This window comes from Sus scrofa, chromosome 2 (assembly GCF_000003025.6).
Source record: "Sus scrofa isolate TJ Tabasco breed Duroc chromosome 2, Sscrofa11.1, whole genome shotgun sequence".
Taxonomy (NCBI): Eukaryota; Metazoa; Chordata; class Mammalia; order Artiodactyla; family Suidae; genus Sus; species Sus scrofa.
Window position 1 is genome coordinate 62,154,230 of NC_010444.4, and position 27,630 is coordinate 62,181,859.

The following is a 27,630-nucleotide window of genomic DNA, read 5'->3' on the forward strand; positions in this document are numbered from 1 at the left end:
TAGAAAATGAGTGGGCATTTAAATCATGTGTGGGTGAGTGGGTGAGAGATAGGGTGGACAGCACAATAGGTAGATGGTTAATAGGTTAGCATTTGTTGGATGTTCACCCTTGTAGGTGAGTAGCTGAGTAGGTAGTTAGCTGGAATGGGTATGCCTGCCTGGAAAAGGACTGGATCATAATAGGAAATAAATATTTGAATTGAGTAAGCAGTTATATGTATTGTATGTACATTTTTTGAGGTTTCTTAAGGCTTGAGCTGGGCAGTAGGGAAACAATGATGAACTATAATGACTCTTGTCATCATGGAACTCTCTGGTGAAAGAGACAAACAAACATGCAATTGATGGATGGGTGTTTTGGTGACTAGGTGAAGGTATGTGTGTAGAGATGGGTGTTTGCTTGCTTGATTGTATGGATAAGTATTTAATTGGATAGTGAATGAATGAGTAGGTGGATGGTTACTTTAAGTGGGTGTTTGGATAGGTGGATGGATAGGTGGTTAGTTGACTGGATGGGTAGATGAGTGGTTGATCAACTGAATGTGTGAATGAATAGGTAGGGAGATGGATGAGTTAGACATGTGGATGGGTTTTGGGTAGAAGCATAAAGCCTATTATGTGTGCTTTGTGAGGTAGGCCTGGAGATTATGATCCTGGGAGGTGGTAGAAAAGGGGGCTTAGGTTTGGGGACCTAAGGCAGCTCTAGGGGCAGAGAAGTACTGCATAGCGGGGAAGGAAAGAATGAACTTGTGGTTGGAACTGGGAGAAGAGGACTGAAGGCTATTGACCATGTGGAGTCCTCAATGACCTAAAAACGACCCATGGGGGAACTTCTCTATCCCCTCTCCACTCTTCTGATTCTATTAACTGGGCTAGCATTGGAAAAACTAGTAGGGTGATGAAGAGCCACTGAGGGCATGAGCACAAGAGTGTTGTCATGGTAACAGCCTCTCCCTGGACTCTCAGGTCGCGCGGGCCCTTTAAGGGTGACCCTCCTGGCCACTCCCAACATGGCGGCGCGCCTGCTGGTTGCCCCCCCCCCAACCGGGGTGGCGCGGAGGGGGGGCGGGGAGGGGGGGGTCCCGGACCTCCCCATCATGGCGGCGTGGCGGGGCTGTCGCGCTGAGGTCACGGCGGCGCGCCGGGGGGGCGGGGCGGCGGGGGGAGCGATTTAAAGGGACAATGTCCCCCGAGCGGTGGAGGCGGCGGCGGCTGCGGAGGCCGCGGCACCGGCACCGCGAGCTGCAAGGGCGGTAGCGGCAGCGACGGCCGCACCAAAGAAGGGAGCTCCGAGCCCCGGCACCCAGCCGGCGGCACCGCCTCCCCGGTGAGGCCCGGCCCGGCCTGGGGAGCCCGCGGGCGGGGCGGAGCCGGCGCGGGGAGGGGGAGGCCCGGGCCGGGCCGGGCCAGGCGGGACCCCCCGGGGCGGGGGGCGGGGGGCGGGGGCGGGGCCTGTAGGGGCGGGGCCTTGTCGGGGGCGGGGCCGCACAGGTTGGGGGGAGGAGCGGGGGGTCGTGGGGCAGGTGTCCCCCTCCTACCTCGGCGCGTCCCGCGGGGTCTCCCGCCCCGAGGTGCACGGGCGGGGGGGCGCATCTTCCGGACCCTAGCGCCCCGAGGGGTGCGCTGGCGTGGCACCGCCACCACCTCTGCTACCCCGGGAGGGGGCGTCCAGAAAGGAGCCCCCCTCCCCACGCTGCCAAAGTGCTCCGAAGTTGCGGTCCCGCCGGTTCCCCGCGGGCAGTGCCCACCCGGTGGGAACCCGCAGGTGCCTCCTTGGGGCCGGGGCAGGGACCCCCACCACAACGGCCAGTCCACGGACAGGCCCCCAGGGAGCCCCCAGGTCCCCGAGGGCAGCGCCTGCTGCCAGGCCTGGAGCCCCGGCCCCGCCCCGGTTGCTTGGGATCGGCCTCCCCATCGTCTCCCTGGGGAGGGCGCCTCATTCCTGCCCTTCACTTTCTGCCGCCGTTACCTTGAAGGTATTTATAGGTGGAGAAGAAAGCCCCCACCCCCACAGCCTCCCCAGGGTCCTCATTTCTGGACCAGGAGCCCCATCCTTCCCTTTTGACGGCGGACTAGAGAGATCTTGGGAGGGTGGGATGGAGGAACCCAGGCTGAGTATGCATGAAGGGTAATGTTGGGGTGAAGTGAAGGGGTTAATGCTGGGGTCACTTGAGGCTTGCGTGAGGGTAAAGGGGTTAATGCTGGAGAACCCAAAGGTTCCGTGTGGGGAGGGGGCCTGGACTGTGGGAAAAGTGCAGGGGTAACTGATACAGGCAACTGAAGTAAGAAAAGAAAAGTGCAGGGGTAATGATGGGGGGACTTGAGACAGTGTATAGGATCAGAGTGTGGAAGTGGCCGGGATGCAAGCCGAAGCATGCACGCAGGATATGCATGTGCAAGGCAGTGGAGGCACAACTGGGGAAAGTATAGCTGTGTATGAATGACTGGAGGCACCTAGGAGAAGTAATAGGATTAATGCTGCAAGAAAACAAGGTAACTGAGTGTGCATGTTATAAAATGGGGTTAACTGAGGCAGCGCAGGATCTATGTAAGGCAGGAGTTATCGATGGGGAGGCTGAAGCATGCTGAGGTTGGGGGTCATCAGGATACAATGTGTGAGGACAGGGCCTCAGGACCATTTACTTAGCTCACCTGTGCTGGGAGGTAAACTGAGACACTGAGCTCTAGGGGTGAGGACTGGAGCTTCAAGGAAGGAGAGTTTGAGGCAGAGTTCCTTTCCTACCTCTCCTAAACACCTGTCTCTTTGCCCCCAGACCTACAATGCCTTGCTGAGCCAGGCCAGCTGCTGAGTGGAGCCAAGCAGAGAGCATCTATGGATGGGCCCCTGGTAGGCGGCCTCGCCGCCCCTGATCGTCCTCGAGGCCCTGAGAGACTGCCTGGCCCAGCACCACGGGAGGACATCGAAGGTGGGGCCGAGGTTGCTGAGGGGGAAGGTTGTATTTTCCGGTCCACCCATTACCTGCCTGTCACCAAAGAGAGCCCTCGAGACATTCTGGATGGCAGAGGTGGCATTTCTGGTAAGAGGGTGGGCCCTGTGGCCTTAGGGGAACATCCAACCAGGTCCCCAAGGCTCAGGTAGGGCCAAGTTACCCAACCCAGCAGGGGCTGAGTTGGAATTCTGATTCCGCCTGGGTTCAGAGCCTTGTCTTTGCACCCTGCCTAGTTTCCCATTTTACGGTTGTGAAAACCAGGGTCCCCCAGTGGCTGGCAAGGACCCAGGACTTGACTCAGGTCTGCCTGGCTTCCTCCTCTGAGCATACTAACTGGGTCTAAGTGCCCAGACTAGCACCCTGAGTTCTCCTTCCTGAGCCCACCTGTTCCCCAGGCATAACCTAGTCCCATCAGTCTATCCCAGCTCCCTCTTGCTGCACTGTCTTGGTAAGCCTGGCTCCTGAGCCATGGGCCCAAACAACTTATGCCCTCTAGTGGCTGGGGAGAGACTGAGTGGTCTGGAATGACAGCCACCCCTTGCTTGATGCCTTGGTTTCCCAGCAAAAGGGGATCACACGCTGTTTCCACCCCATGATTTGTTATTCCTTCATTAAATACTCAACAACTGCCATGTGCCAGGCTCTGTTCTAGGTGCTAGGGATACAGCTGTAAACAAAAGAGGCAAAAGTCCCCACCCTCTGGGACCTGACATTCTGGTAGGGGAGATAGACAACAAGCAACTATATAAGTAACATACGGGCAGGTAGTGACAGATGTTATGAAGGTATTAAACAGAGTGTCAGGATCATGCCTGGGGGACCTGGGAAAGCCTGCCTGAAGGGGGTAGAATTTGAGTGGAGCATGGAATGAATGGTGGGAAGGGCAAGACAGGGGAAGGGAATGACAGGTGCAAAGGTACTGTGGTGAGGAGGAGCTTGGCGTGTTCAAGGACCCAACAGGAGCCTGATATAGCTAGAGAGTGGTTGGTACAGTGCAGGCTGATATACTCTATGTCTCCTTTCATCTCCTCGACCTGCTCTAAAGGCCTTGGTTTCCAGGAAACTCCAGGCACCTTGTTAGGGGTTTCCTACATGCTAGCCCTTTATGTGATCATCTCGTGTCATTCTCAAAAGAACCCTGTGGGGTAGCCTCAGTTATTATGACCCCATGTTAGAGACTGGGAAACTCAGACCCTGAGAGGTCAGGTAAGGTGCCCAAGGGCCCATGGCTAGGCAGTAACCTGGCTTGACAGCCCTCATCCTTAACCACTACCCTGTGTCAGGGCATCCTTGACCTATCCCAGCTAGCCCTTAGCAATGCTCATGAGGCTCAGATATTTGTACGGTACCTCCTTAGGGTTAGGCTCTGGTGCCTAGCTGTGACCAAGCGTACACACCAACCCTGCCCCCATTGGACCCTGCCATCTGGGGTCTTACAGGCCAGCCACTAGGTATTATAACACAGTTGCTAGGGGGGAAGCCCAGGCCAGGGGATATCCAGGAGTCCTGGATGAGGAACAGTGAGTCAAACAAAGAGGATAGGGGCATCTAGGCAGGGGGCTGCACAATGCAATGGCATAGAGGTGGACTGGTGGCACCCAAAGACATCATGGAGGGGGATGGCAGGGTGAGACCCCCGAGGGCAGAGTATCAGCATCTAGGCAGGGGCTGCACAATGCAATGGCATGGAGGTGGACTGGTGGCACCCGAAGGCATCACGGAGGGGGATGGCAGGGTGAGACCCCTGAGGGCAGAGTATCAGCATCAGAGAACCTTAGCAATCCCCTCCTCCAAACCATTAGTAAACAAAGCTCAGACAGAGGCAGGACCAAGTCCCAGGTCATGCGACGGGCCAGGACAGGCCCAGGACCTTGACTTTGTAGGACCCCTGGGGGACTGACTCTGGATCCTAGGGGCCCTCTCTGGTCTTGGTTCTGAGAAATTGGGTACTCTACTCTACCTGGCAGAAGTTCCAGGTCTGGAGAGAGCGAGAAGGTAGGTAGGTGGGTAGATGTGTCCTTACTCTTCCGTGAGGAATCAGCCAGGGTCCAGTGCATGTGCCTGGGGAGGAGGGCAATGTAGCTGCCAAGGGGGGCCAGGCCAGCCCTAAATGGTGTCCCTGAGCATATGGGGGCATGGGGCAAGGGTGGCTTGACTTGGAGTAGAATTACAGCCTGGAAGTTGGAGGAGGGCCTGGGCTTCAGACACGGCGTCTCCCCTACTGCCCTCTCGGCCTGCTCCACCCGCCTTTCCTGAAGCAAGCACCTGTCCTAGGAGTCTTGTGATGCCTATAAATAGGAACAGCCTCTGGGGCTGCTGTTCCATGTGAAAGCCTTGGCCCTCCTTCATCTCTGCCTAGTCCTTGGAGCCCCCCCAAGGGCACCCCTGGAGTGACTCCCTCCATACTCTTCTACGTAGACATGGATGCATCCACTGCCTCCTCTGTCCTCCATTATGGCTGTTGGCCTGGAGCCCCCACAGCCTCCCTGCAGCTCCTCACCCAATGTTTGGCCTCCCTGGTTGGTCTCCTGGGTACACTCGAAGCTTCAGAGGCTGAGATGTGCCACGTGGATTGATGAAGAGTCTGGTGCATGCCTGTCATTGGGACCAGGGGGCTAGGGGACAAACAACGCATCATTTCTGCCCCCGAGTCTGAGGAGGAAATCAGAGCACGGAGTAAATGGGCCTGAGGCTCTTGGTCAAGCTTCCAGCTTCCAACCTGGGATGTGTCTGAGTCCATCCTGAACCCTCCCGAGGTGCTCCCACCTCCCTTCCTTCCCCAGACCACCAACTCTCTGGATGAAGCATTTACTATGTGATCTTCTTTGGCACCTGTCGCTGGCCCTTTGAGACTGGGGCAGTGGCTATTCCCATTATGTGGAGGAGAAAACAGGCTTGGAGTGGGAAAGGCATGCCCTTCAGGTTCCTGGTTGGCCTTGAACTGGATCTATCTGACTCCAATGTCTAGATTCTTGGCCATTCTGCCAAGCTGCCTGGCTTGGGGTTTAAACTGCTTGCGGACACCCTTCTCATTTTCCAGCTCTCATTTTCAAACCCTCTTGGGGACCCCAAATGGCAGGAGTCAATGAGGGCCGCTTGGCGTGGCCACTGCCTAAGGGGCTGCATCCAAGGTAACTTGCCTGACCCATAGGAACTTTTGGACCCTCATTGGCTGTGAAGGCCCCTGGATAAACTCCCAACCCACAAGTGTCTCGCACACAGGGAGGGCCCTGCTTGGTCTGCTTCTTCCAAAGTCACTACCACTAAAAATAGGAGCCTCTCTGGAGCAGCTCAAACAAAGAGGCCACCACAGCCCCCTGGCTCACGGAATTCTTAGACAACAGCAATCACAGAATCATCGAATCTGGGACACTCAGAATCTCAGGAGCTTGGGGTCCCAGAATCTCAGAATCAGGACGCCCGGACCCTAAGACTCGCACCTCCAGGCTGTTCAGGGGCTTGTTGCAATGAACTGGTTGCCCTCTCCTGAGAAGTTCACCATATGTGATTCTTGGGTTCTCAAGAGACCCATTTCTTGGGGTCTTGCTCCCTTAGCTAGCCCAGGCCTTGGTTTCCTAACACTTGCCCCCTCTCCAACACTCCACCCACTCCCCCCCACACCCAACACCAACCTTTGCATCTGAGCAGTCCTTGCATCTGAGCATCCCCTGATCTTGCTCTGCTCCCCATCAGTCTACCCCAAGGCTTCTCATATGGAGGTGATTCTGCCCCAGGGCATACTTTGTCAGTATCTGAAGACATTTTTGGTTGTCATGACTGCAAGGCTAGGGGCGGGGCCGAGGGGAGGGCTACTAGCATCTAGTGGGTGGAGGCCAGGGATGCTATTGAACATCCTACAAGGCACAGGATGCCCCCCACTCCCCCCACAGAGAATGATCAGCCCCAAATGTGAGTAGCACCAAGGTTGAAAAACTATTCTGGATGATGCATATTGCTGTACTCGCATTACCACCCTCACCTTCCAAAGGCCACAGGACAGTCACAGCCCTTCTCTCAGACTCAGCAGAAGGACCCCCAGTGATCACAGCCCCACCCTCACCAGTTCTTAATTCCTTGGCCCCTGATAGTCAGCTCTCAATTTCCTGGGCAAAATGGATAGGAGGGGATTTGAAAAATCATTAACCACAGCACTAGCCCTCTTTCTGGACCATCCTCAAATTGAAGCTAATCCAGCAATTGCATCTGTTGGGCTCTGGATGGGGCACAAATTCCCCCAGTGTGTTAACCTTGGCCCAAGCAATTGGCCTGTGCCCCAATTGGCATGCTCGCCTGCGTCAGGCGGGTGTGCAGACAGAGGAGTTGCAGGCCAGGATTCCTGCTGTCACTCCAAGCGTTGGCTCCACAGGCGGATAATGGAGAGTTGGCTCTATCTGTGTGAGGGTTCCTAGAAGAGGATGTGATTCTAGGATGTAGGCCTGGAAGGGGATCTGGAAGACATGAGGCAGGGATGGGCCCTCTGCAACTCAGGCTAGGGCACTTCTCACCCTTCATCTGGCAAGTATTGTTGAGTACCTGCCATGTGCCAGGTGCTGAGATGCTGCAGTGAACAAGGCCTCGGTGGGGAGGGGGGCGGGATGGGGCCTTATGTGCTAGCAGGGAACACAGGCAATTTCAGAGAGTGCTAAGATAAAAAAAGAAATAGGTAATGAGAAAGAAAATAAAATCAAAGAGGCTCAATTTAGCAGGTGACCAAGGAAGGAATGGTCATTGCAAAGGCCCTGAAGTCAGAAAGAGTTAGGTGGGCTCAAGGGGGCTAGGAGGAGAGGGAGGTGGCTGGAAAGACCTGCAGAAATCTGACCTCGCAGGGCCTTCTTGCAGGTGATAGCTGGGAATCTAGCTATTTAGATAGATATGATGAGAAGCCAGGTGAGTTTTTATAAGGGTGTGACTTTAAAAGATCACCCTGGCTGCCAGGTGGGGGCAAAGAGAGGAAGGTTGAAAGCAGCAAGCCCTGGTGATCCCCTAGGAAAGCTAAGGGGACTCCTCCAAAGAAACCCCTTTCAGGGCTCATGAGTGCAGAGGCCAAAGGCCTCTCAGGGGAGAGGGATGGTGAGCCAGCCAGGCCCTTCCGAGGTGCCCGGCAGGGCTCCCAGAGCTGGGGTGCTGTGAAGGGCCCCAGCCAGGGGGACCCCAGCCCCTCAGGGTCTCCCCTCTCTGTTGCAGACGGGCAGCCCCATCCCGGCCTCAGCGAAGCCCTCCCCCGTGCCACCTCCGCCACCCATCGGATCAGCAGCTGGTGAGTGCCACGCTGGCCTTTACCTCAGGGAGGGCAGGGGGGCAAGCAGGATGTACTTAAGTCTAAGAGACGCCCCCAGGAATGAGAAGGGGACAGGAGGGAATCAAGAGGCAAGGCAGGAGGAGGTGGCTCCCTGCAGGCAAGCCCCTGGGCATGTGCAGGGGGTGGAGGGAGGATTGGGGTGAACACAGACAGTCAACTCTCATTATCCCTGCCAGGAGCAGAGCCGGAAGGCCAGGAGCCTGGAGGTTGGACCCTTGGAGTCCTGTCTCTGCCCAGTGACTCTTAGAATATTGTTTGGCCTCTCTGAGTCTCAGTTTCCTGCTCTGTAAAAACAGATTCCCTAAGGTCCATCTCAGAACCTCACCTTGAAGACCCAAGAGACAATGGATAAGAGCAGGAATTGATAGCAATGCTGATGTCAGCAACCTTTTATTAAATGGCCTAGCAGGTGCTAAAATGTAATAATATCCATATCAGGATTAATAATAGCTCTCAGTTATTTAGTGCTTTTGTGTATTAGGCTCTCAGCACTGAATCTTTGCCATAGCCCTGGGGAGATGGTCCCAATAACATCGCATGTCACTGATGGAGGTTAGAAAGGTAACCCCTTGATTTCCCCTCAGCCTCTCAGTGGAACCTGTTTCCACATCTGTTCTGTGGATGTGATCCATGGCACCTCATGGTGGCAAAATCTTGAAAAGGGGAGACTGGTCAGGAACAGTCATAATAAGAACCCACATTGGTCGTGAGCTTACAGGGACCCAGGCATCAGGCCAAATGAAGCGTTTCCCCAGCACTGAATTGGGTTATCCTCATCCTGCACTTCACGGAGTCAAGGTCCCTGTTTGAAGGGTTGTGGTTGCGATCATTTAAATAAGCACCTGCAGTGTGATTACAGATATGAGAAGGCTCCTTAGACATTTGCATGAGGGCACAGAAGCTCCTGGTTCTTGGAACTCATCCCCATTTTTATGATTGGAAAAACTGAGGTTCAGTGAGGTTACCCTACCTCTCTTCTCCCCGAAAGGAGGTCAGGGGCAGAACAGGCTGAATAGGGACTTTGCATCTCTCCTGACTCTGCCCTTCCAAGAGGAGATATGCAGAGAGAAAGGTGCATTCCTTTGAGTTATTTAGGCTGCAGCATTGCACCAAACTTGCTGGAAAGATGAAACTAAACAAACGAAATCACCCCAATTTGGGGAGGACCAAGACGAAAAAGCAGCCTGAAGCATAGGTCAGCATCTTGGACCCTCCCTGGGGACAGATGAGAGTTGACTGTGCCACCAGATTAGGGGACACTATTTGTGATCCCCTCCATGGTCTCCACACTCCCCCACAATGCAGCAGGGCTGGCCTACACACACAAGCTATGCCCTGGGAGCTGAATCTAGCTTTTGACACAACAGCTCTGAAAGGGTCTACACATACTCCCCCCACACACACACCTACAACCCCACACTCCAAGCCCCTCTGAGGTGGCCCTCTGGCTGGGTCTCTGGAGCCTGTCTCAGACTGCCTGGGACCCCATCCCCCTGCCCAAGGAAGGGAAACCAAGGCCCATGGCTAACCTGTCCCCATTGGCACTTCCTTGCAGCTGCTGGGATGGAGGCAGCCTGGACTTCCAGCCGGGCTCCCCACCATCCCATCCCCTGGGCCACTTTCCTGGCCCCCCCGATGGCCAGGGGTCCTGGGATCACCCCCTGGTTCAGGAGGCCGGGGAGGGCATCCCTTCTGAACAGAGGTTCGAGGACTCAGTCATTGTAAGAACCGTGAAGCCCCACGCTGAGCTTGAGGGCTCTAGAAGGTTCTTGTACCACCAGGGTGAATCGAAGCTCTTGGAGAAGTTACCCCGGGGCCGCCCCAAGTTTGACTGGCTCCCAGATGCAGATGAGCAGGCCCCACTCCAGGATGCAGGGCTGCACCTGGACCTGCCATCCCAGCCACCACCTCCCCTCACCTCCTTCAGGACGGTGCTTGTACCAGTAGAAGATACCACTAAGACGCTGGATGTGCCAGTGGTGGGCACCAGAGAGCACCTGGCAGACCTGGAGGGCCTGGCCCAGCCGTCTGAGTGGAGCCTGCCCAGGTCGGCCTCAGAGGTGGCCACGCAGACCTGGACGGTGAACTCAGAGGCATCTGTGGAGCGACTACAGCCACTGCTGCCCCCTGGCAGGTCAAGGCCCTATCTCTGTGACTTGCTGGAGGAGGTAGCCGCAGGGGTGACCAGCCCAGATGAGGATGAGGATGAGGAACCAGCCGTGTTCCCATGCATTGAGTGCAGCATCTACTTCAAGCAGAAGGAGCACCTTCTGGAGCACATGAGCCAGCACCGCCGAGCCCCGGGCCAGGAGCCCCCAGCCGAGTTGGCCCCACTGGCCTGTGGCGAATGTGGCTGGGCCTTTGCAGATCCTGGTGCCCTTGAGCAGCACCGGCAGCTGCACCAGGCCTCCCGGGAGAAGATTATTGAGGAGATCCAGAAGTTGAAGCAGGTCCCAGGCGACGAGGGCCGGGAGGCACGGCTTCAGTGTCCCAAGTGTGTCTTTGGCACCAATTCCTCCAAAGCCTTTGTGCAGCATGCCAAGCTGCACATGCGTGAGCCACAGGGCCAGGCTGCAAAGGAGCCCTTCGGGGGAGGCAGCAGGGCTGGCAGCCCAGGCCCCGATGCCACCTCCCTCACCTATCACGCCTTCAGAGACTCCTCAGGCCTCAGTGCCTGTGTTTTCTGTGGCTTCCCTGCACCCAGTGAGAGCCTGCTCAGGGAGCATGTGAGGCTTGTGCATGCCCATCCCCACTGGGAGGAGGATGGCAAGGCTTTTGAGGAGGACCCTGCCAGCCAGCCAGGCACCAGCCAGGATGCTTACACTCACTTCCCCCATGCCGCTGAGGACTACTTTGGCAAAGCTGAGACGCTCTTGGCCCCCACATGGAGGGAAAACCCTACTGGATACGACCCCAGCCTGGCCTTTGGCCCAAGCTTCCAGCAGCTGGGCATGAGGGATTTCCCACCACTGAAGCCACTCCCACACGGCTCTGGCCAGGGGCCCTTGGGAAGGCCAGCCTTTCCCTCACCACTAGCATCTGCCCCCTACTCCTTTCAGCCCAGTAGAAGCAAAAGTGCTGTCCACCTGCAGGGGCTCCCGGCCCAGTTGGGGGACCAGAGGCACCCTTGGAGCGAAGAGGAAGAGGAAGAGAACATACCACTGCCCTCAGAAATGGACTTTTCCCCCGAAAACGGGATCTTTGCACTGCCAGCCACCCCCAGCCTCATCCCACAGTCAGCCCTGGAGCTGAAGCGGACTTTTCGAGAAGCCCTGCAGACAGCTGAGGCCTCACGGGCACAGCAGCAGCAGCTCTGCGAGATGGTGCCCATCGTGCTAGTGGCAAAGCTTGGGCCACAAGTCATGGCTGCGGCAGCCAGGGCCCCCCCAAGGCTGCAGCCTGAGGAACTGGGACTTGGGGGTGCCCACCCTCTGGACTTCCTGCTTCTGGACACACCATTGGGTGGGCCCCTGGGGCTGGACACATTCCTGGATGGGGACCCGGCAGTGGCACTGAAACATGAGGAGCGGAAGTGTCCCTACTGCCCTGATCGCTTCCACAATGGCATCGGCTTGGCCAACCATGTGCGGGGTCACCTGAACCGTGTGGGCGTCAGCTACAACGTGCGGCATTTCATCTCCGCTGAGGAGGTGAAGGCCATCGAGCGCAGGTTCTCCTTCCAGAAGAAGAAGAAAAAAGGTAGGGCAGCTTCCCTTCAGCACTCACCCCTCTCCAAGGCCCGGGAGACGCACAGCTGGGCAGCTGAGTTCTGAACCGACCAGCCCTCACTCTAAATCCTCCTGTAGGGCTGAGCAGGGGCAAGTCAAGGGCCTCCCCTCCCAGAAGACCTGGAGCTGGGGCAAAGGCCACCGCATCGGAGGAGGTGTGGGGACGCCCCAGTGCCCTGGCCCTTCCAACAGCTGGAGGAAGCAGTATGGGCAGAGGAGTCAGCCCCAGGCAGGGAATTTCATTGAGTTCTTCATTCAACAAATATTTATTGAGGGAGGTCCCCTCTGTTCTGGCCACTTGGGAATACAACAGCAAACGAAACAGCAGTCCCTGCTCCTGGAGTACACAGCCCAGGAACAGTAATGGTGGGACCCCAGCTGATGTCAGAACCCATGGTTCTGCCTGTGAAGTATGCAGATTCCCAGGCACCAAAGTTCTAACTCCAGAGGTCTGGCTCCCACACAGTGCCCTGGGTGGTTCTGATGCTGGCAGACATGGAGCCCACTTGGGGAGGTGCTGGTATGGTGTTTGAGAGTGTGTGTATGCATGCACTGGGGGAAGGGGCAGGGGGCGGATAACCACAAAAACCAGGCAGTTACAATGTTAAGTGACCAGGGCTGTGATGGGGGAAACCAGGTATCTGGGGAGGCCAAGAGAAGGCCCCTTACTCTGCTTGGGAGATTCAGGCAGATTCTCAGAGGAAGGCGTCCAATCCTTTTGTCCATTTCTTCATTCAGCAAAGATTTAATTAATAACTCTGGGGTGATATAGACATGACCTCCTGACAAGAGTATTCATCAAGGAGTTCCCGTTGTGGCACAGGGGAAAAGGAATCTGACTCGTAACCTTGAGGTACTGGGTTCGACCCCTGGCTTCGCTCAGTAGGTTAAGGATCCGGTGTTGCTGTGAGCTGTGGTGCAGGTTGCAGACACAGCTCGGACCCTGTAGGCCAACAGCTGAAGCTCTGATTCAACCCCTAGCCTGGGAACTTCCATATGCCACAGGTGCATCCCTAAAAAAAAAAAAAAAAAGAAGAAGAGTATTCATCGAACAATCACTCAAAAGATTGCAAATCCACACTGGAGAAGTATTTCTGAGGGTGAGTTCCCTGATACTTTGAGCTGTGTAAGGGGAGAAAATGGAGGGTAAGGCAGAGAAGGCTTCTTGGAGTGAGCTGATGCAAGCAGAAGCATGAACAGCAAAGAGCAAGGGAGGCATCTAGGATGAGGAACAGCACTGGCAGTGTGATCCACTGCGGGTGAGCAGCCCTGGGGGGAATGGGGAGAGCTGGGGCTGGAGAGTCACCCCCCAGCCCAGGCAGTCCATGTCCTCTCTCTCTCCCCACAGTGGCTAACTTCGACCCTGGCACCTTCAGCCTGATGCGCTGTGACTTCTGTGGGGCCGGCTTTGACACGCGGGCCGGCCTCTCCAGCCATGCCCGGGCCCACCTGCGTGACTTCGGTATCACCAACTGGGAGCTCACTGTCTCGCCCATCAACATCCTGCAAGAGCTGCTGGCCACCTCAGCTGCTGAGCGGTCCCCTAGTCCCCTGTGTCATGAGCCCGGGGTGCTGCCTAGTGGCTTTCTGACCTCCCGCCGGCCCCGCATACCTCTTCCGGTGCCCTTCCCACCCTGGGCTGAGGACCCTGGGCCAGCCTACGGAGATGGTAAGGGGAGAAGGGGCAGGAAGGGCTGGAGCCCTACCCTTTCCAGGGCCCTGGAGGGATGAGCAAGTGGGAGGGGCAGCCACTCTGCTTTCCTGGAAGCATTTCAAGTCACTTTACAAAGTTGGTTGACAACTAACTGTCTTGCCACTTAGGGGTCATTTATATTTCACTCAGGGACTGGGCCAGGGCTCCTTCTAGATCCAGTTCCTTCCCTGCCTTGCCTGGCAGTGATTTTAACATAGGCTTATCGAACTACTACTGGAAGCCAGATACTGTTCTAAGCACTTTACAAACAGGAACTCATTTATATCCTTACAACAACCCTTTGAGGTGGCTGTTATTATCACCAGTTTACAGATTAGGAAACTGAGGCACAGAGGTCATACAGATGAAAGTATATGGAGCTAGTATTTGAAAGCCCAGGAAGGTTAGGCTCCAGAATCCTTGCTCTTAATGATATCTTTTGTCTAGAGCAGCACTGTCTGGTAGAAATTTCAGAGCTGATGGAAATGTTATCTAGATAACCATACTGTCCCACAGGGCCACCACTGTCCACATATGGCTGTTGAGCACTTGAAATGCAACTAGTATAAAGTTTGTGGTGATCAAGACAGTGCAGATATAGACTCTACATTCTAGAATTTCAGTGGTGCCTACTTTGTCCAGCCCCTCCCGTAATTGGGGGCTTGCTGTGTACTAAGGTTTCATCTCATACCTCAAAACAATTCCATGGAGCTAAGGATTATCGTGTTCCTATTTATGGATAAGAAAACTGTGGGTCATCTGCTTTGTCACAGCCACAAAACAGCAGAGCTAGACTTCTGGATGCCATGTTTGGTGGCTTCTTGGTGGAGGATGGCTTGAGAAATCCAGAAGTAATTTTTTTGTGAAGGAGCCTGGCTGGGGATGGACACTGTGGAGGGAATGGAAAAGTGAAGGACCCCATCTTACAAAGCCTGACTTTGTGTTTACTGAACCTCAAAGCAGAAAACTCAGCAGTAAGGAGAAGGTGGGCTCTGAGGGATGGAGAAGATGCCTGAACAGGGGGAACTGTCTAGGAGCTGCTTGGGGCTCATGCTTCCTTCTCTGTTTCTCCTATCTGGAGTTTCCAGGGTCCTACCTAGATCTGTACTCAGAGCTCTGCTGGATTCATCCACAGGTCTCCTTTCCAGTGAGGGGGCACTTGAGGGTCTGCAAAGGGAAGAATGGGGCTATCAAAACCCCCTCTCCTCCTTACACCAGAAGGAGACTGAGGCACAGAGGATGGTAGTTGGTTGAGGTCACACTTTCAGAAGAGGCAGAGTTGGGATGTGACTTCAGGCTTCTTGCCTCTGTGAAGGCTCTCCCCTGAGCATTCAATTCACGTAGGTTTGTGGTTTCTCAATAGTGGGTGGAAGGTGGCACTTGCTCTGAAGATGGCTGGGGGGCATAGGAAGCAATTCGTAGACTCCAGCCCTACCCCCTTCTTTCTGTCACTGTAGCAGAGGCCTGAACGTCAGGCTTAGACCCTTTACCTGGCACCTGGGCCAGGCATCCCAGGGATGGCAGCATGCATCTAGTAGCCAGGTTCAGCTCTAGCTAAGCTGTTTCCACCAGAAAACCAATGTACCAGCCCTCAGTTAGTGCTGAGGGAGCTGGTCAAATCATTGGGGCATAAGGAGTTAGCCTGGTACAGCACTGGCCCTGTCCTTGAGGGGAAGCTCTGATCAATCTTTCAGTGAACACCTTGAGGATGAGGGTGTAAAGGAGTGGTTGAGAAGTTCCTGGAAGCCTTGCCTTGAGGAAAGATGTCCTAGATTAGGGCTACGTCTGGGCACCAACCCTGCATGGCTATCTTTAGAAATCTCTCCCACCCCTAAGTGGGCAGTAGGAAGTAGATGCCAGGTTGGGGGCGGCAACTGTCAGAAGCTGGCCCCACCCAGCTGTCAAGTAACAACTAGGGTCAATAGGTTTAGTACTGGGGAGGGAGAAGCGGGTTGTGCTTGAAATGTGCCAGCCTGGGTTGGAGTAGGATTGAGGGACAGCGCCATGGGGGGACAGCTGGATACCAGGGTCGTGTTGGGGGATCCTCCTGGTTGGCGATCAGATGTCTTCCAGGATTCCCGACCCGGAGGGGAGAGACTTCCAAGGAAGGGAAAGGAACAAGGTCCCGGGGCAGGTCCTAGTTCCGCCCGTCGGGCTCCAGGAGCCTGGATACTGTTAAGGCGGATGCGTGTGGCCGGAGGATTCCCATTGTAGTCTTAGGGATGTCCGGAGTTGGGAGAGAGTGTCCCGGCTCGCCGAGGCACGGGGTGGGGCTGCAGTCGTGGGCCGCTCGGAGTCCTGTGTGCATGCGTCCACTAGCTCCTCGCTAGTCCGGCGCGGAAGGACAAGGGTTTCGTTCTCTGTGCTCGGCGATCGGCTGGCTGTCCTGGGCGCGCCCCGAGGGGCGGGGCGGAGTGGAGCGGCCTCTGTGGCGGCGGCGCTCGGCGCTCGGCTGCTCCCGCCTGGGGCGGCCGCCCCGCGTGCGCCGGAGCCAAGATGGCCGCCTCCACCGCCCAGTGCAGAGTGACAAAAGCGGAGAGCAAGGCGGCGGCGGGGCCGCGCGCGGGGGGCGCCCGGGAGCGCGCGCCCGCGGGGGCGCCCCCGCCTGGCCCCCCGAGCCCGGGCCCCGCGGCTCTCCCCGCGCCGCCGCCGCCGCCCCCACCCCCGCCGCCGCCGCCGCCGCCGCGGGACGGGCCCAAGGCCGAGCCGGAGCCGGGGCCCGGGCCCGCGCCCGCGCCGGGTAAGAGCCCGCGCCGAGGAGGGTGCGGGGAGGGCAAAGCCGTCATCCCGCCCGCCCCCTGCTACCGCCGCCGCCCCCGACGCCCGCCGTCCAGTCTCCGGGACTTCCCCTCCCCCCAGGCCCTCTGGTCGCGGGGACCCTGGGCCTCCTGTCGCGGCTTGAAGGGTCCCGGGCTTCAGAAACACTTTCCGCCGCTGCCCCTCGGGATCCTCACCCCATCTGACAGATGCCCCTTAAACCCCTTGGAGCCCCTGGATCGTCTCTCACCACAGTTCTTCCGGCGCGGAAACCCACCTCAAGTCACTTCAGCCCTGACACGGTCCCTCCCCATTTGACAGACGCGCCTACTCTACCCAAACACTTTGACAAAGTCCTTGGTGTCCCGAGCCCCGGTAGGCCCCCCCTTACTTGCTTTCTCCTTGCCTCTGTAGGACTCAGACTGAACCGGGGATCCGCCTGGCCCCCAACTCATAACACCGAGCACCTCCAAGGCGCCATCTGACACAGTTCCCTCATTCTCAGATCTCTCTCCATGCTCTGGGGCTCAACAGGCCTCTCAGGCCCCTTTCTCTGAGCAATTAGACCATGAAAACTCACTTTTGACTCTCTGTCCGCCTATACACCTCACCCAGAGAAGCTTCCTGGCCTAAAGGATGCCTCAGAAACTTCTTATAAAGTTCTGTAATTCACATTTTCATTGTCACCAGTCAGATCCCTGTCAGTCCAGGTTCCCAGTTCTTACCTTACTCCACCTAGGGCTTAGCTCCTGATAAGTTGTCTGCAGCCCCAGCCCCAGCTGTCTTGTCTGGTAGAGGTTCCCTACAAGTCCCATTGGAGCCTCCTTCCTGTCCTGGGCTCCCCGCTTCTGCACTGCCTGTCTGGCCTCTGACCCTGGCCTTGTCTTACTGAATTCCCCTTCTGACTGCCACCTACCCGCCCCCAAGACTGACAGATGCTCCTCTCCACAAGTTCTGCCCAGAGAGATATTTTCTCTGAGACCTGCTAAGATGGAAGTCTTGGTTCAGACTAGCACTGCGTCCCCTGACCTGTCTGTGTTCTGGTAGGTGGAAACTGTTCCTAGTCTCTGCTGTCAGTTGGCACCCTCGACATCTCTGCGTCATATTGGTGCTCGGGGTTATGGATGGAGCCTCAGCTTTCATGGGGTGAGCTGCACCCCAAAGTGAGAGCAGGCACCAAGAAGGAGGAAGAAGGCTCCCATCACCACCACCACTTCACCGCTACCCTTAGTCCTTACAAGGGTAGAGACCTTGCGCCTTGCCTGGGCTGAGCCTGTCTTCCTAACCTCACAGGCCTGGGTTCTGAGGAAAACACAATGGTGGCCATGGACTTGGGCTCTCCCTCGCTCCCCAAGAAGAGCCTGCCTGTCCCTGGGGCCCTGGAGCAGGTGGCCAATCGGCTGAGCAGCAGAGTGGCTGCAGAGGTTCCTCATGGCAGTAAGCAGGAACTGCCAGACCTCAGGGGTGAGTGGCACAGGTGGCATGGGTGCTGGCCAGGCTGGTTACACTCACAGGGAACTCTTGGGCCTGGGAGTCAATGTTTTGCTCCAGGTTGGCCACAGCTTTCTCTCTGGCATGCAAAGCACCAAGGAGACACCCAGCTTTCTTCACTCTTGAGCTTTTCCTGTCCCAGGCATACATAGCCTTGAGCCTTGGTCAAGGGAGGGGCATCCAGAGAAGCAGTAGTCATGGTCATCAAGCGCTCACACCCAGACTCAGTTCATTTGCTGACTTTGATTCTTGATAGCTGTGTGATCTTCTACATGAAACTGCCTTGTCTATTCATTGATTCTCAGGTCATTACTGAGTAGTGATAGGCATTGTGCTGGACCCTAGGGATGTGAGAGATGCAAAACAGACCTGGCCCTTGTCCTTGGGACCATTGAAGTTGGGGAAGCAGATAGGCAGTGATAAGGGCTCTGCAGAAGACAGTGTAGACAGGGCACAACAGAGACAGTGGCTCGCACCTCCAACCTAGTGTTTGGGGTGTGAGTTAAGCTGCAGAGGGTGGCTAGGCCTTAGCTCTTTGAAGTGTGTGTGTGACAGGTTAGTGTCTGTGAAAACCCATGCCAGGACACCCTGGTACGTTAGAGATCCAAAGGCATTCCACTGACTGGACCACAGAACAGAAGTGTTCTGCCTCCTGCTCTGTGTCCTTGGGCACAACTCTTCCTTTTTCTGAGCCTCAGTTTCCTTTTTACAAACTAGACAGGCCAATTCCCACCTCATTAGGGTCATTTTATGAGTGGGAGGGGTTGACGGAAGCAAAACACTCGCAGGGAGTCTGGGTGAGGGGGTGCCCAGAGGAGGATAGGTGGGAGAGCAGAGCCTGTGCGGCCTCACAGCTGGCTCTATTGGCCTCCGTTTTACCCTCCAGCCCAGAGCCTGACCACCTGCGAGGTCTGCGGTGCCTGCTTTGAAACACGCAAGGGCCTGTCCAGCCACGCGCGCTCCCACCTGCGGCAGCTGGGGGTGGCTGAGTCGGAAAGCAGCGGTGCCCCCATCGACCTCCTCTACGAGCTCGTGAAGCAGAAGGGCCTGCCTGACACACCCCTTGGGCTGCCCCCAGGCCTGACTAAGAAGTCCAGCTCGCCGAAGGAAGTGGTTGCTGGGGCTCCTCGACCTGGCCTACTTGCTCTGGCCAAGCCCCTCGATGCCCCTGCTGTCAACAAGGCCATCAAGTCGCCTCCCGGCTTCTCGGCCAAGGGTCTGGCCCACCCACCCAGCTCCCCACTCCTCAAGAAGGCATCACTGGCCCTGGCGGGCTCCCCTACCCCCAAGAATCCTGAGGACAAGAGCCCCCAGCTGTCTCTGAGCCCCCGGCCGACCTCCCCAAAGACACAGTGGCCCCAGTCTGAGGACGATGGGCCTCTGAACCTCAGTGAGTGTGGGTCCTGGGAGCTGAGGGAGGTCCTGATGCTGGGAGAGGTGGGGCTCAGGTTGGGCTGCGGGGCTCAGGGTGGGGGCAGTGGAGACTACAGCACCTGCATCCTAGGTTGACTGGGTCAGGGTGTTGGTCAGGATGCTTGTCTCCTATGGGACTGGCCACGCTCACTGCGTATTATCATCTGTCTCCCATTTCACTTCGCTTTTTTTTCCTCCCAGAGGCCTAGCTGTGGTTACTGAGCCTGCCAGGGTCATCCTCACCATTTAGGGGCAGCTTTTGGCCTTCTCTGGGCCCAAGGGTTGGGGAGCAAAGGAAATCAGGACTACTGTGGCACACCATGGGTTCTGCAGGTAGACAGATGGTCCACCTGACAGGAGGTCCCATGGTTGGCCCTGTCTCCAGGTCCTTTTCAGAGGTACTTCTGTGCCCAGGGGTGGAGCTCTACCTCCTGGGCTGCCGTGGGCATGGCAAAGAAAGGCTTGGGGAGGAGTTCCCTGGTGGCCTGGCAGTTAAGGATCCAGTATTGTCACTGCTGTGGCGTGGGTTCAGTCTCTTGCCTGGGAACTTCTGCATGCTGCAGGTACAGCCAAAAAAAAAAAAAAAAAGGAGAGAAAGGCTTGGGAAGAAACCTACCAGGCATGGTGGTTTAACAAAGGCATCCCTTAGGAAATCAGGCCTTCCCACACATCTGTGGGCATTAAATCTGGGGGTAAGCCTAAGGTCTAGCTCCCTGCCCTGTGGGGCACCCCAGTTGTGCCTCATGTTCCAGTGGAGCTACTTCCATCATCTGCTGTATGTCCAGGAGCACAGTTCTGAGCAGGTGTGCCCTTGATTGTTTGATACTTAGCAGCTAGTGGGCCCTTGCTTTGCACCCCTTACTTATCCTGCACAGCTCCCATAGCTGGAGTCCCTGGGAAGAGGGCCTGGATCCATCAGATTTGGCCACTGCCTCTGTAACCTACATCCTTAAGCTCTCTACACTCACCTTGATGCCAGAGGGCTAGGCAGGGAACAGGACTTCTGCTTCTCAAAACCTCCTAAAATAAATCCGTGGCACGAGTCTTGGACTTCAACCAGCCTGGGCAGCTGAGAATCACACCAGGCCCTCCCACCTCAATTCCCCAGGGCCGGCCAAGGTGGCGGCCGTGAACCCCCCTGTGTTTTGTCTCCGCAGCTTTAGATAGTGACGGGGGCAGAGAGCTGGACTGCCAGCTGTGCGGTGCCTGGTTTGAGACCCGCAAGGGCCTGTCCAGCCACGCCCGTGCCCACCTGCGCCACCTGGGCGTCAGCGACCCGGACGCCAAGGGATCCCCCATAGACGTGCTCCACGGGCTCATCAGGAGGGACGGCGTCCAGATCCGCCTCCCACCCGGGCGCGGCGCCCTGGCCCAGCTGGGGCGGCCTCCTCCCTCTGCGGCCCTCTCCTTGCTCCCCCCCCCACCGTCGGCCAAGAAGGCCAAGCTGAAGGCCGCGGGTATGGCCAGCCCCTGGGGGAAGCAGGACCTCTCAGCCGCCGCAGCCGCTGGCATTTTCTGGGCCTCTGATGTGGAGCCGTCTCCTCTCAACCTCTGTAGGTTCTCGCTTCAGCCGCCTCCTCCTCCCTGTGGGCCCTGGAGCCCCTCCCAGGGGGGGTCACAGCCCCCTCCCTACTCCCACTCTGCTGGGGCAGGGAGTGGACAGGGGCCCTTAGCAGTGGACCATTTCTGCCCAGAGATCTTATTGGCTGCTGGGCCTTCTCTCTTGGCCTTTGATCTCCATGACTGAGACCTTCCCTAAGAACAAAGGCCAAGGGTGGGGTGCTACCTTTTGGTGTAGAAGGTGCCCATGGTTGCCCCAGTCTGGATGGCAGGGCTGCCACTTCCTGCCCCCATCCTTGTTGGGACCCGCAGAGCCATGGAGTCTTGATTCTGTCCTTTTCTGCCAGGACCCAGGGCCCATGTGCTCTCTGGAGCCTCCCTGTGCTCTTGCCAGGTGTCTGGCCCCCTCAACCCAGTCCTCAGTTCCCTCACTTGCACCTGCCCTCTGCCACCAACCCCAGCCCATGGACGTGCTGCTGTCCACGCCCAACCAACCAGGAAACCCACAAGTGATGATGCTAATGGCATCCATGGTGCTGACTGCCCTTTTCTCCTGCTGTAGCCTCGGGCCCAGAGCCAGCACGCGACATCCGCTGTGAGTTCTGCGGCGAGTTCTTCGAGAACCGAAAGGGCCTATCGAGCCATGCACGCTCCCACCTGCGGCAGATGGGCGTGACTGAGTGGTACGTCAACGGCTCACCCATCGACACGCTGCGGGAGATCCTCAAGAGACGGACCCAGTCCCGGCCTGGCGGACCCCCCAACCCGTCAGGGCCTAGCCCAAAAGCCCTGGCCAAGGTAGTGGGCAGCGGAGGTCCTGGCAGCTCGCTGGAAGCCCGCAGCCCTGCAGACCTTCACCTTTCACCCCTGGCCAAGAAGTTGCCGCCGCCACCAGGCAGCCCCCTGGGCCACTCACCAACTGCCTCTCCTCCTCCCACGGCCCGGAAGATGTTCCCAGGCCTCTCCTCACCCTCCCTGCCCAAGAAGCTGAAGCCTGAACAAATGCGGGTGGAGATCAAGCGGGAGATGCTGCCGGGGGCCCTTCATGGGGAGCCGCACCCATCTGAGGGTCCCTGGGTGGCGCCTCGGGAAGACATGACCCCCTTGAACCTGTGTAAGTGTGACCCTGGGGCAGGACAGGGAGAACAAGTAGAGGGGTCTTCCCTGGCACCCCTCCCAGGGGGTACCCAGAACACCTGGGGTTGAAATGGAAGGGAAGTACACAGGTCAGAGGACAGGGGCTAGCTGTATGTTCCTGCTACATGGACCTTCAGCTGCGCTGCTGCTTGATTAATCTTCATTCCTATGAGGGAGGCAGAATTGTGTCATTAGGCAAAGAGATTCTATCTTTGTGCCATCTTTAATCAGTTGGTAGTGGCTACCATCCAGATTCATAGAGAGACAGGCTGCTGCATCAGTTGGTGATGTCTGCCGTGGGCAAGAGTAGAGGTATTGGAAATGGGTGCCTTTCTGATATTCCTGGTTACTAAGTGCTTGACATTTGGAGTTCAAGTTAAGGTCTCAGCTTCTCCACAGTCCTGCAAGATATGACCTTGGGCAGTTTCCTCTTTTGGAAGATGGAGATCAGCATGGTTCCAACTCTGTACAGCTTTCCGAAGTGGCGTAAAGCTCTTAGCTTTAGCACAAGCTCTGTGTATGAAATAGTTGTAACATCCTTGTCACTCACTTCCCTCTCAGACTGTCCCTATATTCATTCTGCTCAGGTTGGCTGAGCTCCTGCTGTGTGCCAAGCAGGTGAGGATGGCCCAGGCTTCTGCCTTAGTGCTCACCTGCATTTTATGTCTTCTCTGTACCACATGCTTTGAATTGCTCTTGCTTTAGGGCTCCCCTGCCCCAGTACCACAGGGAAGTGTTTTCCATCTCCATTTTACAGAGGAGGAAACTGAAACTCAGTGTCACAGTATCACACAGAGGGTCACAGCCAAGCTTGCATCTGAGTCCAGGATCCAGGAAGCACTTGCTTCTCAGTACTTCACAATGTCATAGAGAGCCGTCATGAAGCCAGTTAGAATTTGAGGTGACAGAACAAGCAGAAGGGCTGGATGATGTGCACAGGGGCCTCTGGAGGCATATGAGTGAGCAGGTCTTTCAGGTCTGGGGCTGCATGGATGGGACACCTGGGCACTTAACACTGACCTTGAGCTTGGAGGCTTCCTGCCCACAGCCACCGCCTCCTTCTCCCCCCTCCCCCGACCCCCTGCAGCATCCCGGGCAGAGCCAGTGCGTGACATCCGCTGTGAGTTCTGCGGCGAGTTCTTCGAGAACCGAAAGGGCCTATCGAGCCATGCACGCTCCCACCTGCGGCAGATGGGCGTGACTGAGTGGTCTGTCAACGGCTCACCCATTGACACGCTGCGGGAGATCCTCAAGAAGAAGTCTAAGCCATGCCTCATCAAGAAAGAGCCACCGGCTGGAGACCTGGCCCCTGCCTTGGCTGAGGACGGGCCCCCCACAGTGGCTCCTGGGCCCATGCAGGCCCCCCTGCCGCTAGCACCAATGGCTGGCCGGCTGGGCAAGCCAGGAGCTGGGCCAGCCCAGGTTCCCCGAGAGCTCAGCCTGGCACCCATCACTGGTGCCAAGCCTTCAGCCACCGGCTACCTGGGCTCGGTGGCAGCCAAGCGGCCCCTGCAGGAGGACCGCCTCCTCTCAGCAGAGGTCAAGGCCAAGACCTACATCCAGACTGAACTGCCCTTCAAGGCAAAGACCCTCCATGAGAAGACCTCCCACTCCTGTAAGCAGCGGGTGGCAGGGTCCTGGGAGGGCATCTGCCAGGGCCTATAGGGCTGGGCAATGCCGTGCATACACTTATCCTCAGTGGGGGTCAAAGCCCCAGTGGGAGGCGGGACTGGCTCCTGACCTGGGCTGTGCCTTCTGGGTACCCTTGCTCCCTTCTGGCTGGGGCTTAGCAGCACCCCCTCTGCCTGCAGCCACTGAGGCCTGCTGCGAGCTGTGTGGCCTTTACTTCGAAAACCGCAAGGCCTTGGCCAGTCACGCACGGGCACACCTGCGGCAGTTCGGCGTGACTGAGTGGTGCGTGAACGGCTCACCCATCGAGACACTGAGTGAGTGGATCAAGCACCGGCCCCAGAAGGTGGGCGCCTACCGCAGCTACATCCAGGGCGGCCGTCCCTTCACCAAGAAGTTTCGCAGTGCCGGCCACGGCCGCGATGGCGACAAGCGGCTGCCCCTGGGGCTGGCACCCGGGGGCCTGGCTGTGGTGGGCCGCAGTGCTGGGGGTGAGCCAGGGCCCGAGGCTGGCCGGGCAGCTGACAGTGGTGAGCGGCCTCTGGCAGCCAGCCCACCAGGCACTGTGAAGGCTGAGGAGCACCAGCGGCAGAACATCAACAGTGAGTGCTGGTGGAGGAGGGTCATGAGCTGCCACCTGCTGGGATCCACTCAGCTGCCCCCTGGGTTCTCTGTTGTGCATTTGCCCTTAAGTCACTTTCCCAGTTGCTCTCCTATTCACTTATCCATCCTGCATCCCACCTGTCCCAAGGTCCAGGAGGTGTCCAGTCACCAGCTGTCCTGAGTTAAAATTCCCTGCAAAGGCTGCCCTTTCATTTGCTGAAGGCAGGACCCTCCTCAGGGGTCTTGCCCTCTGGCTTATCTCCCATCCCTCTTCCTACCTTTCCCTGCCTTAGAATTTGAACGCCGACAAGCCCGCCCTCCAGATGCCTCTGCAGCCCGGGGGGGTGAGGAGGCCAATGACCTGCAGCAGAAGCTGGAGGAGGTGCGGCAACCTCCACCCCGGGTTCGGCCAGTCCCCTCCCTGGTGCCCCGGCCCCCCCAGACATCACTCGTCAAGTTCGTTGGCAACATCTACACCCTCAAGTGCAGGTATGCAGCCCCCAGGGGAGGGAGGGAGACCACTCACCTGGGGATAGGCTGGCCAGAGCCTCTGATCGGGACTGGGGCTGGTTGAGGCAGGAGATATAGCCTCAAGGACTACTCTGGGGTGTGCCTGGACCCAGGTTAAGGCTTCCTCACACACAGCAGCACCTCAGAGCACTGGGCTGAGACCCTAGGCTTTGTAGCCAGTAAGACCTGGGCTCAGTTGCTACCTCTGACATCAGCTTAGTGACCTTAAGCAAGAATTTCCTGCTCCATACCTCAATATTCCCACCTATAAAACAGACCTACATAATAGATTTGTTATGAGGACTCAAAGAGTCAAGTATTTATGAAGCACTCGAACTGTGCCAGATGCATGGTAATCGCTTGGCAAGTGTTTGCCTGATTAAGAAAAAAATAGGTCTTAGTTCATTCTTACCAAAGTCCATGGGTACATCAGAAGCCAGGAAACTGAGAATCTGAGATGTCCGGTGCCTGCCTCAGACCACACAGCCAAGTCAGAAGTAGGATTCAAACCCAAGTCTCTGAAGCCATGAGCTCGAGTTCTGGGCCCCTATGCCATGAGGCCTCTTTTGGGGCTGAGAAGAAAGGGAGCTGGTGAGTTGGATGCATGAGTAGGGTACGTGGGAGTTAGTGCTTAACCCTTCTTTCCCTGGCTCCCATCCTTCTGTCCTGGGGCCTGGTGGGATAGGATCTGCTTCTCTAGGCCCTCTCCCACCTTGGAGCACATGCTTCAGTCAGCTGGTAGAGATGCTTGGGAAGCCAGATGGCCCATACCCAGCACCTGAGCCAGCAGACTGCCCTGAGCATAATAACAGGGGTCTCCATGTTGGAGACCGGTCTTACCATGACTCCATGTTGGGAAGAGGTAGCTGTACATGGGAGAACATCTAGCTTCTGGGTTCCTCTTCCCTCAAGTCCTGGGTTTGCTTTGTTCACACTGAGTAGCAGCAGGTGTGCCTGATGCTCAGGGTGTAGCCAGGGCTATGCTTCTGCCTTTCCTCACTGCAGTGGCCACTCCTTCCTCTCTCTGTTCCCTGACACAGGTTCTGTGAGGTGGAATTCCAGGGGCCCCTCTCCATCCAGGAGGAGTGGGTGCGGCACTTACAGCGGCACATCCTGGAGATGAATTTCTCCAAAGCGGACCCCCCGCCCGAGGAGCCTCAGGCCCCACAGGCACAGACAGCGGCGACAGAGGCACCCTAACACAAAAGCATTCCAGATACCCTCTCATGCCACCTGTCTATCTCCTCTTCCTCCTCAGTCTCCTTCTCCCACTCCCCCTTGTTTCTTTTCCGTTTCCAAAGGAGCAAGCCAAAACCTCAAACCGGCACCTTTTAGGGGCCGGGCACACTACAGCCGGGGCACCGGAAGCCAGCTAGCCACCCTTCCCCTAGCCCAAAGACTCTGGGGCCACACACAGGGCATCTTCCTTCAGCCCACACCCACCTGCCCACCTGGTTCGACAGGGGCAGTGGCCAGGTCTCTGGTGGCAGCCCATCTGTTCACGAGGAAGGAAGGGCAGAGCTCTCCCATGTCTAGAAGCCAGGCAGGGCTGTTTGCCATCCGTGGCCATTTGCAAAGACCCAAAGGACTCCTGTCTCGGTTCCCTCTTGCCCCTGTGAATATCCTCACACGCACGCACGCACACACGTACCTCGTGAGACCCGGGAATCTGCCCCAGCCCTCCAGTTCCCGAGTCAAACGACGACCACAGACCACATCATGCCACGGTGCTTGCTCAGGGGAAGGCATGCTCCCTCTGTGGCCTGCTGCCGGGGCCTGGGAGCCCCCCCACTGAGCCCACAATGCCACGGAAATCCTTGTTGACCGCCCCCCCCACCCCCGCAAGAGGGGCCTTCCCAGCTGGGAAGAGCTTGGAGTTGACAGCTGCCTCCTGCCATGTCAAGGTCCCCCAGAGCCTTGGGGGCTCTGGGGCCTGGGAGGGGGTGGGGGTGGGACTCTCCTTCCCCACCTTCACCCCCCTCCCTCTTTTCACTGTTGCTTTCTATGTATAGCTCCCTAGACCTTTCACTTTTTTAAAAACGCGTTTTGTGTAGAGAATAAGGAACGTGGATCTTTTTATTTTGCAATCCTGGGCCAGCTAGAAACCCAGAGCTGATTGACCTTTTAACTTTTTTCAGTGGCCACATTTTGGTTATTGATGTACCTAGAAGTATGTAAATTAGATTAAATTTCTCTTCTGGAAACACCCCGGGGCAGGCGGCCAGCGTGTGTTTTTCTGTCAAGTGGACAGGCTGGCATTGTCTGTCTGGCAGCCAGGGCTGGGATCGAGCCGCCTCCGCCAAAAGCCCCTGGAAGCCCTGAGTTTTCCCGCTGGCCGCCATGCCCACCAGACCTGTCTGGGGATGAGCCCAAGTTCCCAGCTGTTGGCCCTTGATGGTATGATGGGTGGGGGTGGGGGCTCTGTCAGCTGGTGAAGAGTCTCCTGTGAGCCAAGGAGAGGAGCCAGGGCTCTGGGCAGCTGGTCTGGGAAGGGAGCCAGAATTGAGAAGTGTTTAAGGCCGGAAGGGCTCTTCCGAGGGCAGGAGTTGTCCAGTGAGGGTGTGGGGGCACTCGCTGGGGTGGGGGGTGAAGTACACAGCTGCTGGGAGGCTTCAGAGAGCTGGGATGGGCCTGCCTTCAAAACATGTGACTTGTCTGGAGACACATGCACCCTGAACCCAACTAACATGAGGGGAAAAAGAGAGCTGCTGGCTCCTTTTCGATGTTATTTATTTTCTCGTTCTACAAATGTTTATTGAACATTTCTGAGATTTTAAGAGATTTTTGTTGGCTGCTCCTTCTTGTTTATTGCATGTGGTTTTTCAGCTCATCATTTTCACATAAAACAGCCAAGGGCTG

The 27,630-nt window shown here is 57.0% G+C and overlaps 1 protein-coding gene across 12 annotated transcripts; it reads left to right on the plus strand.

The window, feature by feature from the left end:
* WIZ (widely interspaced zinc finger motifs) lies at positions 1,158-27,568 on the plus strand. Of its 12 annotated transcripts, none has more exons than XM_021083616.1 (13): positions 1,158-1,327; positions 2,775-3,038; positions 8,136-8,208; positions 9,806-11,949; positions 13,327-13,647; positions 17,722-17,892; positions 18,806-19,309; positions 20,490-20,885; positions 21,455-22,006; positions 23,117-23,644; positions 23,841-24,260; positions 24,555-24,750; positions 25,812-27,552. In XM_021083616.1, the coding sequence occupies exons 2-13, from the start codon at positions 2,834-2,836 to the stop codon at positions 25,969-25,971; spliced, it is 5,670 nt and encodes a 1,889-aa protein (XP_020939275.1). In that variant the 5' UTR covers positions 1,158-1,327; positions 2,775-2,833; the 3' UTR covers positions 25,972-27,552. The 12 variants fall into 12 exon arrangements, with proteins under 12 accessions (XP_020939275.1, XP_020939278.1, XP_020939276.1 ...); XM_021083618.1 differs by having other exon boundaries at positions 1,159-1,327; positions 10,178-11,949; XM_013991107.2 differs by lacking the exon at positions 1,158-1,327 and adding an exon at positions 1,555-1,976.

What these genes read in the sequence shown, in the direction of transcription:
- WIZ (XM_021083616.1), top strand. Translation starts at nt 2,834, where the DNA reads ATGGATGGGCCCCTGGTAGGCGGCCTCGCCGCCCCTGATCGTCCTCGA. An exon ending in CGATGGGCCTCTGAACCTCA is followed by an intron (nt 19,310 to 20,489) that starts GTGAGTGTGGGT and finishes TTGTCTCCGCAG; the next exon opens with CTTTAGATAGTGACGGGGGC. An exon ending in TGAGAAGACCTCCCACTCCT is followed by an intron (nt 23,645 to 23,840) that starts GTAAGCAGCGGG and finishes CTCTGCCTGCAG; the next exon opens with CCACTGAGGCCTGCTGCGAG.